This window comes from Odocoileus virginianus, chromosome 9, assembly GCF_023699985.2.
Source record: "Odocoileus virginianus isolate 20LAN1187 ecotype Illinois chromosome 9, Ovbor_1.2, whole genome shotgun sequence".
NCBI classification, from domain to species: Eukaryota; Metazoa; Chordata; class Mammalia; order Artiodactyla; family Cervidae; genus Odocoileus; species Odocoileus virginianus.
The window spans coordinates 50,273,508-50,288,664 of NC_069682.1; the positions used below are offsets into that span (position 1 = coordinate 50,273,508).

Genomic DNA, 15,157 nt, shown 5'->3' on the forward strand with positions numbered 1-15,157 from the left:
CCCCTCGCTGGATGGGGGACAGCCGACCAAGGTGCTGCCCATAGCCATAAATGAGCTGAAAGGACCAGGGACCTGCTGGAGGCAGCGTCTTGGGCTCTCCTTGGGGGTGAGGGGAATATCACTTTACACCCTAGATTCTGTTATTTGAAAATTTCACAATGAAAAACATGTCTAGAGAATGATGAAAAAAAATCACTAATGCAAGAGTGAATCAAATGAGCAGTGTGTTAATAACTGTTGAAAAAACAAATGGATAATACCAAAAAAGCCCAACTAAAAGGAAAACTGCAATGCCAAAGGTCAAGCCACAGCTGAGGGTGACGCTGGGGGCAGAGCTGTCCTGTCTTCCTGTCTCTGTCCCCTGAGCACCTGAGCCCCTGGGAGCAGCAGCTGCTCAGGGCCAGAGGGAGACTGGTCCCGCAGGGGGGCCTGTACCCTGAGCAGGTATGGCCTGGGGGGGTCAGGCGGGAGCCACAGTCCCAGGAACCCTCACCCGTGTCCTCACCTTGTCCCTGGCTGAGCCCCAGGGTGACACTCAGATACAGACAGATGCCGACTGCAAGGTGAGGACGTACGCGGACGCTCATGGTGCGCAGCCTGCGGGAGGAGAAGAGGCCACTTAGCCACCTGTCTGACCATCCGTTCATCCGTCCATCCCTTCCTGATCTCTAAGCCAGAGTTTGTTCATCTTTGCCCTTGTGGGCCAGGGGCTGAGCCCCACCCAGACTCCTCTGGACACCCATCCTTCTGTCTATGGGGGCCAGTGTCCAACAGGCCTGGGGGGCTTCCTGGGTCCACAGGTCAGCTGCCCTTCACCTGCCCACTATCAGCTTCTGCATCCCATCCTTGTGATGTTCTCGACAGCCCCACACGGGGCCTGGTTTCTGCTTTGCCCACTTACTTGTCATTAGGCCAGTGTGGGGTGGCCAGCATCAGGGCTGAGAGGTCTGGGGAGGAAGTGGGGGCAGGTAGGTGGTCCTGCCTGCCGCCCTGAGCAGCGTCAAGCTGGGACCCCAGTTGGAGCAGGACCCTAGCTGTACTGCCTGCTTGCCAGCCCAGGAGGAGGTGCCCTGGCCGAGAACCTGCCCCCCAGGACACCAGCCTCTCAACCCCAGAGCCGGCATCTCAGTGAGGCAGGGGGAAGCCCTGAAGGGGGACTGAGTACTGGGGGGCTCCCTCCAGGCCTCCGCTGACAAAAAAGAGGTGGACGCAGGGCAGGATCTCAGGCTCCTGGGACCCCCAGCCCAGCCATACCCCTGGTGGTGGGGCTCACAGTGTCCTTGGGCTGTGAAGGGGCTAGAGCACAAGCCACAGTTTACCTGGTGACCTTTCTGGACCCTCCTCCACACTCTGAAACCAGGCTCCCCTCCCCAGAACTCCCGTGGGACCCTTCCAGGGGCAGAGAGATCAAGGCTGTGATGAGGATCCCTCGATGGCGTCTGCCTTCCTCCACCTGTGACCCTAGGGGGCCAGGCCCCACACCCACCCAACCCCATGCATCTGGTCCTGCTGCCCCCCCAGGAACTCAGCTCCCCCCACCCTGAAACCTCTCTAGAAGGTCAAGCTTATCTTCAAATCACACAACTGGAGCAGCCCCTAATAGGAGCAGCCCCTGCCCACCCAGCCTCCAGGCGAGTCACCAACCTGCTTCTGTCCCCAGGCAGCATCCCCTGGTCCTGTGTGCTCCCGTCCCACTGCAGCCACAGGAAGGCCGTGACTTATGAGGCCCCTTTCTTCGACGTCACTGCTCTGGCCTATCCCCACCCACCCGGAGCCTCCGCCCCTTCCCCACCCCCCAACCAGCTCTTCTATTTGCTGCCCAGAACATCTAAGAGCCGGGGGACACAGGCCGCAGCATGAAGGACCCATCATCCTGCAGGGTGGGGCCCAAAGTACCAAGGGACAAACACCTGTACCCTTCACTTCACAGGGTCTGTCCCAGAGAAGCCCACGGGGGAGGCCCCTCAGGAACCAAGATCACATGTGGCCCTGGGGGCCAAGCTATAAGTAATGGGCAGGGGGTTTCTGGTGGCCTGGGTGAGTAGCAGCCTGGAGCAACTGGACCCCAGGGTCACACCAGCAGCCACAGCCTCCTCTCTCATCCAGCATCGCCTCCCAGGACTTGTGACCCCAAACCCCAGCCACTTGTGGGACTCTCCAGTTCCCAGGACACCCCCACTCTGCCCTGCCCAGCCTCCTCGACACCTGCCCCTTCTCCATAACCCTCCCGTCTGTGAGGGCCAGCCAAGCACAGCCCCTCCCAAGCCCTCTCAGCCCACCCAACAGCCTCAGGGCCTGACCCAACCAAGGCTCGTGGTGGGGGCGGGGAAAGGCACCCAGTCTAGGTCCCAAGCACTCCCCTGCTGGACCCCAGGACACACCCCCCAGAGCCACCCGACTCTAATCTGGACCAGCCCCCTCTCCCAAGTGCTCCGAGGCTGCCAGGGCCCCTCTGGGTTCAGCTTCTGGAGGCAGAGGTGCTCTGGGGGAGGCAGGCGCAACACAGGGCCCTCGGGCTGCTGGCCAGCAGAGGCCACCATCCAGTCAGGGCTGTGATACTCGCTGGAGACTGGGAGGGGCTGGTGGGCAAATATCGCGGGCTGGACGCTGCTGGAGAGTGAGGCCCTTCCAACTCCTGTGGAGGCTCCTGTCCTCCCTGGACCCACAGCCACCGGGAAGGTGCTGCTAGATCTAGCCAGCGCTCCAGCCTTGCTCCAGGTAGCTTGAGACCACTCTGGCCTCCGCCTTGCCCCGTGGTTGGTGCTCCTGCAGCTAGGAGGGGTCTGAGGACCTGAGGCAAAGGCAGTCCTGAGACCTGCCGTGGCCTGAGAGCCGCCTATGGCTTCAGACTTATGGCTGGACACCACCATGGACAGCCACCACTGCAGAGCTGGTGGATGCCCTGCACTGGGCACTGGGGGTGCAGGTGGGCCCTGCCGACCCAAGTGGAGGCCAGCAGAGGGCGCCTGGCCCAGCTGCCTCAGATAGCACTGACACACGACCTTGCACATCCATGGATCACAGGTGCTCGGGACACGTGTGTACACAACCACACAGCACACCAAGGCGCTCTTGAGCCAGTCAGGTCCTCAGCACTCCCGGCCGGACCCCATCCAGCCCCCCACCTGTGCATACACCCAGGAGTCCCTGCATACAGCAGGTGCTCCACGCACCCAAGCCTCACAGCCCACCTGGCGGGGTCAGAGCTCAGCCAGGGTTTGAGTTGCCCTCAGAAAGGGAAGATTGGAGAAGGAAATGGCAACCCACACCAGTGTTACTGCCTGGAGAATCCCAGGGACGGCGGAGCCTGGTGGGCTGCCATCTATGGGGTCACACAGAGTCGGACACAAACGAAGTGACTTAGCAGCAGCAGCAGAAAGGGAAGGATGGGGCCAGGCTGGCCTCTGCTGGGTGAGTCCTGTCAACCTTCCGGAAGCTGCACAGCCGTTGTGGCCCTCACTCCAGTGTACAGGTGGGGCCTCCACAGTGGGGAGGTGGCCCCAAGAACCCCAGTCCTGATGTTTAGCAAGGGGCCTTTAGGGCTGAGCAGAGCTTCCCTGGCCCCTTGGGGAGGAGGTGCAGGGGGCAGGGCCTCCACGACCAGACAGCCAGCAGGAAGTCCTGCTCTGTTTTCCTATCAGGCCCAGCTCGGGGAATGGAGACCCAGGAGAGCCACCATCATCTGGCTTGCAGGCCTGGGCCTGCGGGGCAGGGCCACCATCTGGGAGTGATTACTGGACACGGTGGCAGCAGAGCGGTTCGTGTATAAAGCAGAGGCCCAGAAGATGAACAGGTCATTGGGCAAAGGTCCCAAAAATGAAGCTAAGCTGGGCAAAGACTGGCCTTGAGGTGTCTCCTAGTCAACCCTGGAGTCTTGGCAAGGAAGCCTGGGGCAGACAGGTGGCAGGGTTGGCCAGGCTTCAGCTGGTGGTTGGCCTGGCCTCCTGGAGCCAGAGCCTGGGTGGGACAGCACACAGCAGCCAGGGGCCGCAGGTAGCTGCACGGCCGACAGGTGTGCTGTCCAAAGAGGCAGAGGCCCACCTGGTCATCACAACTGGGACTGAGCTGAGAACAGGCTCTAAGACCATCCCACCAGGGACCACACCTGCCCCAAAGTGCTGCCCCGTGACAGAAGGACACAGAACCACCCAGAAGGCACAGCTCTGGTCCAGAACCTCCAGTGGCCCCAGGTGCCCAGGGTCAGGAGGTTTCAGGAAAACGAAGGCCCATCTGGCCACCTGCTGGCTGCCCCATGTCTAACCAGGGCAGGAGGGGGCAGTGCCAGTATGTCCTTACAAAGCTGCTCTCCCAGGCAGACACCCGCTGGGGACCTTTCTTCCCTTAGATGGTGAGGGCGATGCCCAGACCACCCTGTGTGTCCAGGTGCTTTGCTGTTACAGCAAAGCCCCGCGGGGGCAGGGGAGCTGGATGCTCAGGCCCTTGCTGCCAAGCCAGCCAGGAGGACAGGGCTGACAACCACCTGGGCCCAGCGCTTCCACGGGAGCCCAGTGGTTTGGACTGAGGCCAGGAGAGCTGCCACTCAGGCAGGGCTGCCGCAGGTCAGCATTAGTACAGACAGGACTGGGAAGAGGAGGTGGAGGCAGCGCTCAAACCTCAGGCAATTTCTTGCAAAGAAAAAAGAGAGCAAACAGAAAGTTAAAGTCCCTTCAAGGAGAATCAGGCCTCGAGCACGTGTGGCCGCGTGCAACACTGGGAGAGCATTTATTACCGAGCTCACCGGGGAGGGGCTGGGTGTGCTGGCCCCGCAGCAGCAGGGAGCCCTGCCTGCGAGAGCACCCGGCTTGGGTTCCCTGGAAAGCGAGCACAGGGACGCAGAAGTGCTCCCACTCCCACAAGCACGTGGCTCTTGGGTCTCGGCTGAGGCTGTCTTCTTGCACGTCCGGCATTTCTTGGATGGAATGGAAAGAGGGAGGAGGCAGAGCAGCCGCTGCACCTGGCCTTGGGGCCCTACCAGTCCTGGTTGTCCCAGCCATCGTCCACCGCAGGTGGCGGCGTGGCCTTCTTGGCGACCTTGGCCCGGCCCTCCCCACCACCCCCCCAGGCCTCCCCGCCGTCGCTGTTGTCGCTGATCCTATTGTTGGACGCAGACGCAGAGCCCGAGCCCCACACATCCCAACTGTCCGAGCTCCTCTTATCGGCCGAGGCATCCGCGCATGTCCAGCTGTCGCTGCTTGGGGACCGGTGGGCCCTGGCAGGGTCAGCGCTCCCGAAGGACTCCCAGAAGCTCTGGTCGAGGGTGTTCTGGGAGTTGTCTCCACCGCTGTTCTGGTAGCTTGGGCCCTCCGGGGGTCTGGGATAGACAGGGCTCTCTGAGCTCCCCAAACCGGAAGGTCACCATGGGGGCCCCAAGCCACCTGGCCTCCCCTCAGCCTCTCCCTAGCTAAGTCCGAGCTCCAACCCAGAGTCCTGGTCCACGCCCCTCAGGGTCCTGGAGCCTCTGCCCTCCTCAAGGGCAGAGGATGCCCAGCCTCAGGGTGGCTCTACCATGGAGTTGAGGCCGTGGAACCTGCTGGAAGGACTCAGGCCGCTTGCCACCAGAGCCCACCCTCCATCAGTCCCACCCACATGGAGGATGTTTCAGAGGAAAATGTAAAATACTACTTTCCCGCAACAAATAAGGGGAAGAAAACCCAGAGACTTGACCCTTCTTTGCACAGTGGAACCAGCTAAGGATGAGAATTCCTTGCCCAACTGCAACCTCACCACTGAACACGTCCAAGAGCACTGGGAGGAAGTGGCTGGTCCACGAGCAGGCAGACTGACAGCACCTGCCTTGGCAGAGTGGCTGCGCTCTGGGTTGGTCATAAGCTCATCCATCAGAGCCCCAGGGTCCCATCCGAGTCAGAGGAGGAGAAAGCTGGCCCACCTGGCTCCTAGCAGGAAGGCCTGGGCAGAGCCCTGAGTGCTGGAGGCCTTGAGGAGGTGGGTCAAAGCCCAGCGGTCCTTCCTCTCCCTCAGCCTGTCCCACAAGGGCAAGGCTGAGACCGCCCCCACCACCCGGGCAGCAGTAGCTTCCAAGGTAGAAGGCAGGGCTTCAGAGCAGGAGGTTGAGGCACCGACAGGCCTCTCTGCACCTCCAGGGCTCCAGGGGCTTCTGACTATCACCCAAGGCCGAGGGAGACGCCCAGCCTCTGAGATCTGGGGGAGATCTCAGAAGGAAGCCCACTTCAGGAATGGACACAGCATACCTGTCTGATGAATCCTCTGCTCTCCCAGAAAAAAACGTAGTGACATCCCGCCAGCCCCGGCTGCCAACTCCCTGGACCTGGAAGAGAGCGGAAGGCAGCTCAGTCGAGCTCTGCTGGGAGCATACAGTGTCCAAAGACCAGGGTGAAGATTAGAAATGCAGTGACACCGCCAAACTCAGGCCAGTTTACTGGACAGGATCGAACGGGGACAGAGGGATGCCTGCCGTGTGGGCCTAAGAGGCCACGGCTGGGAGAGCCTGCGGAGAGGCTCTGGGCTGGGAAGCAGGACGAATGCGCCCCCACCCATAGCGCTAGGCGGAGAGGCAGGCCACCCGCAGCACACTCACCAGGAAGGTTGGCCGCAGCAAGAAAAGAGTGAAAGAAAATAGCAACAGGTTAGTGGCTGGGACCGGTGCTCGGCCAGGGATTTCCATGTTCCTCAGGCTGTCAGCACCGGAGCATCTGCCTGACCCTCCTTGGTCCTACAGGCCCTTTGGACCAAGAAGAGATGCGCATGAAGCGCTGGCCCCCCCCCCGCTCGCGGTTCCGGGTGCCTTGGAACATGGAGACGCTTCCAGCCGAGCCCGCACGTCAGGCGGGGCTGCCCTACCTTGGACGCCAACTCAGAAAACCCACTGGACACATCATCAAAAATCTTCCCCTCCTTCACCTGGCGGATGGGAACAGCGTCGTCACAGCCCAGCAGACGCCCACTGCCTGCACTGATGAAGGCCGCCGCCCACCAGCGCGGGCTCCAGGGGCTTTGTCTTTGCGCTGTCCCCTCCCCAGAAGCAAAAGGGAGGGCCGGCCAACCACCCTGCAGCCCGGGCCAGTCTCACTGGACCCCCACCCCTGGTGTTCTCTGCGTCGCCCCCTACCTCCCGCACAGGCTGGCACTGTCCTGCCCTGGCCACCCCATGTTCCCTTGCCTGTCTGGGCCTCCAGGGCAAGTGGCAGGACGCATGCCCAGCCACGCAGGAGCAGGGCGCAAGGCCAGGCCTTGCTGAGCCCAGGATGAGGGCCCACAGGCACCAGGACACCAGGGAGTCTGAGGACCCAAACAGAGCCCCCAGGAGCAACTGCCCCTCGAATGAGGGCCCTGGGAACTGAACACAGCTGAACACCAGTTCTCCCCATGTTACCTTCTCCTGGGCAGGTTTGAGGACGCTCTCATTCAGACTGTGGCCCAACTCCGACGCCTGTTATTAGGAAAGACACGATGAAGAAAAGTCATGTGCGTGTGGCGGCATGTTCATTTCAGGATGGCAAACTGCCTGTGGAGGGAAGGTGGCTGACAACGCTGAGCCACTAGCACACGATGCTCCTGGCTGTCGTGGAGGCTGGGCACTGCTGTCCCTGGCCTATGGGCTCCTGAAGAGCCCCCGTTGTCCCTCATACAGACAGGGGTACCCCCAGTCCCATCTGCCCTCCAGGGACCCCCAAGGGAGCTCAGACGGAAGGGATGGAGCTGGGGGTGGGGGGAGGCCAGGCCAGGCCAGCGGTCAGGTCGGGGGCAGGCAGGACAATGGGGAGACGACCACAGTGCAGGGTCCTCACCACTAGGACCGGACTCTTTCAGATTATTCAGCTGAAGATAACTGAATCACATCATGAAAATTTCCCTGTAGACCTCAGGGTACCCTGGCCCATTGGCGTCCCTACGGCAGCCCTGAGCTCTGGACCCCATGCCTCTTGCCTGTGACCCAGATGCTCAAACGGGAGCCCATCGAATTGGGGAGCAGCTCTGAGTGTGAGCACATGGAAGCCCCAACATGCTGGCTGCAGTGCAGGCGCGTGCCGGATACATGTTGGGGGGTGGGGCTGGGGGGCATGCACGAGCACAAACGGGGCCTTACCAGCTCTGGCTGCTGCTTGGAACCCCAGAACTTTACCCAGACAGCGTGGGGAGACAGGGGTGGGGGAAGAGAAAGAGCAAGGCGGTAGGCGCCATGGTCGCGACCACCAGGACAGGGTCACACGGGCACCACACCCTCTCTAGACCCAGCTCCTCCCATCTGACCCTCCCAGGATGACAGCAGCAGGTGGGGTGGAAGTCAAGTGAAAGGGGGGCTTAGAGACGTCCCTGAGTGGGGCTGGGGGAGCTCAGCCCTCAGGGTGGGAGGGGCCTGCATGGTTCAGAGGCTCCTCTGCCGGCCCCAAAGCCGTTACCCCAAATCCTGAACCAAGCTCAGGGCCGGACACCACACAGGGGATCGCCAGGACTGCGAGCCAAGGTTTGAAAACAAGACAAACACTGGGCCCCAACGTGGCCAGAGAAGGGAGGGCACTAACAGAGACAAGGGATGCTGTATACTTGGGATAAAAACCCCCATCCCCAGGGAGTGCTGGGTCTCCCACCCGTGGCTGCCCAGACCCGGCACATGGCCTCCTTCCCCACAAGGCCAAAGGCACAGTGGCCTCCACCTCCCAAACCCACAGGCGCCTGAAGTGACACAGAGACGTGGGAGCCTGAGAGACAATTCCATGCAGGCCTGTGTGCGCCTGACTGCTGGTGTAACACACTCCTCCCCCGACGCAGGGCACGTGGAGGCCACCCAGCCTAGAGACCCCCACAGTGCCAAAGCAAAGGCTTCCTCCAGTACCTTCTGACTTGCCTGGGACCCGAACTTTGTCGCCTGAAAGGAAGCACAAAGAGGGTCTTCTGGTCAGCCGCCCGACACTGGGAGACGGAGCTGCGCATCTGCAGAGACTGGATGCCCAGGCCCATTTCCTGACGGCCACGAGGACTGGCACTCACTCCACAGTGGCTCTCAGGCACCGCAAAGCTGCCCTCCAAACCTGCTCCCCCAGGAGCTAGACCATCAGGGTAGGTTAGGGGCACCCAGGGCAAGGGAGCAGGCCCAATGCCGACTTTTGTGCTCTGGACGCGGGGCCCCCAGGCAGGGTGGGGCCGCGTCCAGCGGGCTCTGCTGTTCGCTTGAGCACAGCTGGTCATACTTCTCTCCTCTCCCCAGCACCCTGGGTGCTCGCAGGGTCCCTGGCAGAGGGGCCGCTCACAGAAACTCCCGTGGGGCAGATGAACTTGTGGCTGGAGCCCTGTCAGGACCCCTGGCTGCCCAGCCTGTGGCGTCGCAGGACGGGTACTTACGCCCTCCTTGGCCGCTGAAGCAAACCTGCTGGCTCCGGTAGCAAAGCTGCTCCAGCCCTGCAAGGAAGCCAAACATAAGCCATGTGGCAGCACTACGCGCAGACACAGGAGGGCGTTCTTTGCACCCATGCTCCGTGGGAAAGACACAACCAGGGGCCCCAGAAGCAGCCCAGGTCCACTCCCCAGAGACAGGCCTTCCCACCAGGCCGCAGGGGTCATGAAACCCGTTCTCCTTTCTGAGTCCGAGGTCATCTCCCCTGAGCCTCCTAACAGAAGCCAGTCATTTGGATTAAATGCCCACTGGGTCTGTGCCTCCCGGAGAGATGTGGAGGCACCCTCACGAGGACCTGACAAAGACGCTCAGCTTCTGCGGGTAGGATGGAAGGGACACAGGGACACGAACTTCACACCCTGGGAAGCGCTTCTGAAAAACAGGCCAGGCTGATGGCCCCTTCTCCCCTGGAGCAGACTCAGCCCAGAACCCATGCAATAGGGCGGCCCTGCCAGAAGGGGCAGCCAGGCAGGCTCCACTCAGAGCCCGAGGTCTCCGGGGAAAACATGCCTTGCTAAACCTGGGGCATGTGTGTTATATGTTGTAGCCAAAGCAAATGAAAGACAAAACACAATTGGGATTAAACCCTATAAGCCCAGCTTTAAGGTGCAAAGTCAGTGAAGGAAAGGGGAATGGGGCCAGTGCAATCCTAGGATGGCTGGTCTCCAGGAGGCCCTGGGGCATCGGGGCCGGGGGGTTGGGATGGCATCCTCACCGAATAGAGAGACGACATGGCGCTGTTGAGGAAGTCGTCTTCCCTCTTTGGAGGCGGCACCGTGTTCCCAAATCCCACATAACGGTTCTCCTGGGCCCTGGGGGACACAGGCAACAGGCCTCCTGCTCCTGACAGCCACAGGGTGCAGAGGCACCCAGACCCAGATACCAGGTCACTGCCAGAAGTGGGAAACACTCGTCCACAGGTCAGGCAGGTTCCAGGAAAGAATCACGGCCTTTCTCTCAGTGGTTTTCTCTCACTCAAGCACCCTCCTGAAGCTGCCACTCAGGACCCCACAGGGCCTGCTAATCCTGCACCCACCACACACATGGGCAGCAGCCTCAGCCACTCTCACAGTGGCCCCTGCCCCCAGCCTCCCCTGAGCCCACCTGAAACCCTACCCTTGATAGGAGCCAAGGTCATCATTCAGCCAGTCCTCGAAAGCCTTGTCCCCAGAGGCAGTGGAGTTCTGCAGCTGGCCAGAGGCTCTGCAATGGTGGGTCAAAAGAGGCCAAAAGAGAGTGGATACATGCCCGCAGGGGTCTCTGGGAGGTGCAGTCACGCCCACCTGCTCACACCTGGCTTCTCTGAAAACTAAGCTGAGCAGAAGGCAGCTCAAGCTTAGGCTCAGCGGCTGAAGCTCATGAGAAGCAGGGGAGGCACTGCTCTGGGGAGACGGGGGCCACAGTAGCTCCATGCTGGCCTGAGCCTGCAGGGGAGGCTGCAGGGAAACCAGGGGGATCAAGGCCACAGCAAGCACTGGGCTGCGGTCTGGAGCCCTTCTGACCAGAGTCTCACTACTGAAGGGGCAAGAGGAAGGGGCTGGGCTGAACCCAGCACGGAGCTGGCCAGAAGGCTGGACAAGTAGCTACCGGTGGGCAGAGGACAGCAGCGTCCTGGGCTGAGGCGGAGTCCAGCTCTGGGCAGGCGATGACTCAAGAGACCATTCTTTGCCTTCGGCCAGAGCGGCCACCTGCCAAGGGAACCTGGGTCAGAGAGCAGGGGTCCGTCAAAGTGGCCTGAATGCTCCTGACCACAGTGCACTCCCTGCCCCCCACACAGCCCCTCTGGCTTAACACCACGGGCTGGCGGCTCTGCGGGGTGTGGATGCCAAACGGGTAAGCTCTTGGTCTCTGAGGTCCCCTTTTTACACCGCAAATGATGGGCCTCCCCCAGCAGGCACTGCAGTTCTCAGGAGAGTTTTAGCCACACGCACAGAGATGTCTAGAAGCAGTGCTTTCCTGGAGGCTGGGAGGAAAGCCCATCCTCAGCCCAGTAAACCACAGGCCCTCCAAGTCCCCCAGGTGGGAAGAGCCAAGGCCATGCATGCTGTCTCCATGTGGACGGCACGTGGCCTCCATGGTCAGAGCCACAGGGGATCTCCGTGCCCGTGGCTGGAGCAGCCTTCACGTGGCGGGCGGCCTGCCTCACCCGGTCCCTGAAGAGGGCAGCAGCCCTGCTGTTGTACTTCTCCTGCAGCGACCAGCAGGGGTCATAGTCCTCTTGAGACTCCAGAAACTCCCGGAACCTAGCGTTCCCGCCCGCCTTCATCTTCTCCAGCTCCACGTCCTTCCACTTGTCCATCGTGACCGAGCGGACGAAGCTGCACGGCAGAGGGCTGGCCTGGTCACCGATGCTGCCCCCTGAGTCAGAGCCCAGGGGTGAAAGGGGCCAACCTACATGGGGGCCTGTTCCTCCCCACCTCCACGCACTGACCTGAGGTGAACCCCAAGCCCACGGTGCTTCCCCGAGCACTCCAGGCAGATCCAGATGCCATAGGTCACGCTCACCCACTGTGGGTTGAAGGCGCCGCACTCGAAACACACCTGCGAAGGGTGTCCAGGGGCTTGTCCAGGGGCCGAGGCAGGACCCAGGGACCCCCAAGACCCAATGGTGGCCCCAAGAGCAAGAACAGGGAGGCTGGTTATGAGGCGAATGGTGACAGGGAGAGAGGACTCTGAGACCACACACCACCCGGAGAGGTTCCTGAAACCTGCGTTGGGTGTCGAGGAAACACAGATGCTTACATTGTTTTCATCTTGCGCCCGAACTTCCTTAAGAACTTTCCTGGTTCTTGGGCTGGCCATGGTGCTGAGAAAAACAGGATTTTCAGAAAAAAATCAACCGCCAGTGCAAATAGACTACAAGATATAACCTCAAGGAACCCCAAGAAGCTGCTTGGAAGCTGTTAGGGAACAGGACAACTCACTGCAGGCAGTGCAGGGGTCCCTCACTGTGGGAACCTGTTCTCCCAGCGCAAGGAAAAGCCCAAAGCAGTGTGGATGCTGCCAGGCCAATAAAGTGATCATAAGGAGCAATGTGCAGCTACTAGAGGCCGCTTACCAAGTTGCATCAAGACTGTGTAATTTATGGAACGTCAGTTTCTGGTGAAGCTCCTAGCAAAGGGTTGGGCTTTATAAAATGTGCTCAGAATTGGCTGCTAAATCTCTTTTCCTGCCTTCACAGCAACATACTGGACTCAAGCTGATGGTACCTGAAGTCAGGGAGACCCACATTTTCGGTCCTGGCAATGCTCCACCCCCCTCAAGCCAGCGCAGGGAGGTTCCAGGCCTGGGGCAGAAGCGGTGGTCCTGACTGACATGGGACAAGGCTGGCCTCCCAGGGGCCACCTGAAGGATGGAGGTGAGAGAGAGCATGGCCACAGCAGGGCATGGGCAGGGGCCTATGGACCTGCAGATCTGCCACAATGCCTCATGGGGAGGCTGTGGGAAACAGCAGCCACACAGCCTGGGCTGAAGAGAAAAGCCATTCATGTCCTCATAGATCTCCTAGCTTCGGCCAAGTTCAAGTTCAATGGTGGCCTGTTTAATTCATGACCAGGAGAGTTGATACAGTAAGAATCAAGACAGGGAGGGAAAGGGTACCCAGCATGGTGCTGGGTGTAAACTAACCCTAACCTGGCCGGGGTCCTGGGACCAGAGTGTGCCCACTGTCCCTCCAGCTTCCCTGGCAGGTCATGTCCCGTCGAGGACATACAGGCCACTGTCAGAGACAGAGCCACATGCCTGGGTTGCTAGCGGTGTTTGCAACCTCCAACCCTGCGCCCTCTATCTGAGAGGGGCCTGTTCCCACCAGCATCCCTGCCAATGCAACAGCATGAAAACCCAAGAGTATCTTGGTCCTCATCTGCCTGTTACCTTCAGTTACTCCTCAAGGGGAGCCGGCTTGTCCCCACAACCACGCTTCCTGAATCTAGAATGCCAAACACTCACAGACCCACTTTTAAGCTAGGTGAAGTTAGGAAACAAATATCTGCTTTCTGCAATCCAGGGAAACAAACTAAGGGTTTGCCCAAGAGACCTTTCTGCTCTGTATGTCTCTGTGCTGCTCCTGAAGGTATCGAAGGCAGACACCTGAACCCACAAACTTCCCAGGCCCCTGGCACCTGGCCTAACACATCAAGGGGGGACCCTGTCCTCATGCTATACCCACAGCAGGAAGGCAAAAATGGGTGGCCCCTGGGAGTTTTTCCCATAGAACTGTGCCTGCCCAGGGCCCCTGCTCTGGCCAACAGGACACAGGCAAACAGAAGTCAGAACTAGGGTGAGCCTGCCCTGAATTTGTAGTTGTGTAAAAGGCAGAGTGAGGACTGGCAGAATGACAGCGGGGGGAAACCTGTAAAAGTGAACTCACAGGAAAGTGAATGATGTGGAATGGATTTAAGAGCAACTTTTTTGCATGAGAAGACCGTTTAATTCTGTGAAATACTAACTTTAATACATGAGAAACAAATACCTTCTTTCAAAACCATAGTTTATCCTGAAAAAGAATCCAAGAACTCCTGCTTTAATACTTGAAATCAAGATGGTAACACACAGCTCTCTGCAAGAGGACGTGGTTTCAGTAAATGGTAAATCAAGACACTTTCTCAGCTCATGAGAGAAGCCACTTGTCAGACCCTAGAACACAGTTCCCTCAGTGGGAACTTCTTCAACACTTGAGATTTAAAGGGATGACTTAAGCACACCGCCTGGGGCTGTCACCAGCAACAGGGACAAATCATGCTCATCTTTCTCTGAAACCACCTGAGCCCTCAAAGCACCTACATGGAAGGACAACCGTTTCTCACCCTAAAGCACTGTTACTTGTGCACTTCTGCTGGGTGGGGAAGAGATGCCAAAGCCAACTTCAACACTAGTTATCCCCTGGACCATTATGACAGCCCCATTTGGCACAGAAACCCATAGTGGCTGGACCCTTAAGTCTGCGCCAAATGAGCATAGTTAGCTCTCACATCTGTGGCAGGTGAGAAGCTGTTTAACAGGGCAGATGAGAAACACAGTCCTTCTACTAGACGTACATAAACTGAGGGAGGATTCCAAAGTCCTCTCTCAGTTTCCTCTCCCTCCCGCAACACGGTCACCCACCGCCAAGGGGTGGCTGCCGCTCCCGATGAGACCGGCCTCTTCAACCCCGAGACGAGGATCCTTCCCTCTGAGGAGTGGAAGACCCTTCAGAACTCAGAAAGAGGCCCGACGGGACCCTGAGTCCGGACCAGGTCTTGGATCCGAAGGAGGGGACCGGGCAGGGCCGGCTCGCCCTACGGAAGGGGTGCAGATGAACAAGGGCCCGTGACAGTCTCAGAGGAAAGAAGGTTGGGGATCTGGGGAGCCCTGCAGGGTGCGTGGGGGTCTGGGCGGGGACGGCCGGAGGAGGGGTGCTGAGGGGGGGGCGTGAAGGGGGGCCGTGGACCAGCCCCGGAAGGACTGGGGGAGGGCGAGGTGGGCGCTTCCAAATCCTGTGGATGGCTGCCTCAAGGTGGGTGGGCGTCTGGCGGGGGCGGTCGCCGGGAGGGGCCGTGGACCAGCCCCAGGGGGAACCAGGACCTCTAGGTCTCTGTCGTGCGCTTACCGGGCAGGGCGCTAGATCCTTTGCGCCAGATCGGGCTGGGGTCAGGGCGGGGGTCCCGGCGGGGGTCGGGCCAGGGTCCGCCGCGCCACGAAAAGCACAGAGGACGCGCGCCGGCCGCCCACCCGGTCGCCACCCGCTTCCGGCTACGTCGCGCTTCGCAGGGTCTCACGGGAAGCCGGGGGCGGGCCGGCGGGGGCGGG

General features: G+C 60.3%; 1 protein-coding gene across 10 annotated transcripts; it reads right to left on the reverse strand.

The window, feature by feature from the left end:
• Nucleotides 1-4,656: 4,656 nt before the first annotated feature.
• On the reverse strand, nt 4,657-15,117 carry ARFGAP1 (ARF GTPase activating protein 1). 10 transcript variants are annotated; one of them, XM_020875397.2, is made up of 14 exons: nt 14,958-15,117; nt 12,113-12,176; nt 11,802-11,911; nt 11,517-11,688; nt 10,958-11,058; nt 10,487-10,573; nt 10,086-10,182; nt 9,319-9,375; nt 8,813-8,845; nt 8,066-8,095; nt 7,352-7,408; nt 6,820-6,879; nt 6,210-6,286; nt 4,657-5,311 (listed from the first exon to the last, which is right to left on the reverse strand). In XM_020875397.2, exons 2-14 carry the CDS (start codon nt 12,170-12,172, stop codon nt 4,969-4,971), a joined length of 1,284 nt encoding a protein of 427 aa, XP_020731056.1. In that variant the 5' UTR covers nt 12,173-12,176; nt 14,958-15,117; the 3' UTR covers nt 4,657-4,968. The 10 variants fall into 10 exon arrangements, with proteins under 10 accessions (XP_020731056.1, XP_020731057.1, XP_020731060.1 ...); XM_020875398.2 differs by lacking the exon at nt 14,958-15,117 and adding an exon at nt 14,474-14,494; XM_020875401.2 differs by lacking the exon at nt 8,066-8,095 and having other exon boundaries at nt 8,825-8,845.
• Nucleotides 15,118-15,157: the final 40 nt, after the last annotated feature.

Bases quoted from the DNA above. Each gene is read 5' to 3' on its own strand.
- ARFGAP1 (XM_020875397.2), bottom strand. From the start codon at position 12,172: ATGGCCAGCCCAAGAACCAGGAAAGTTCTTAAGGAAGTTCGGGCGCAA. The intron at 8,846-9,318 runs GTAAGTACCCGT...GCTTCCTTTCAG, and splicing joins CTTCAGCGGCCAAGGAGGGC to GCGACAAAGTTCGGGTCCCA. The intron at 7,409-8,065 runs GTAAGGCCCCGT...TCCTAATAACAG, and splicing joins CCAAGCAGCAGCCAGAGCTG to GCGTCGGAGTTGGGCCACAG.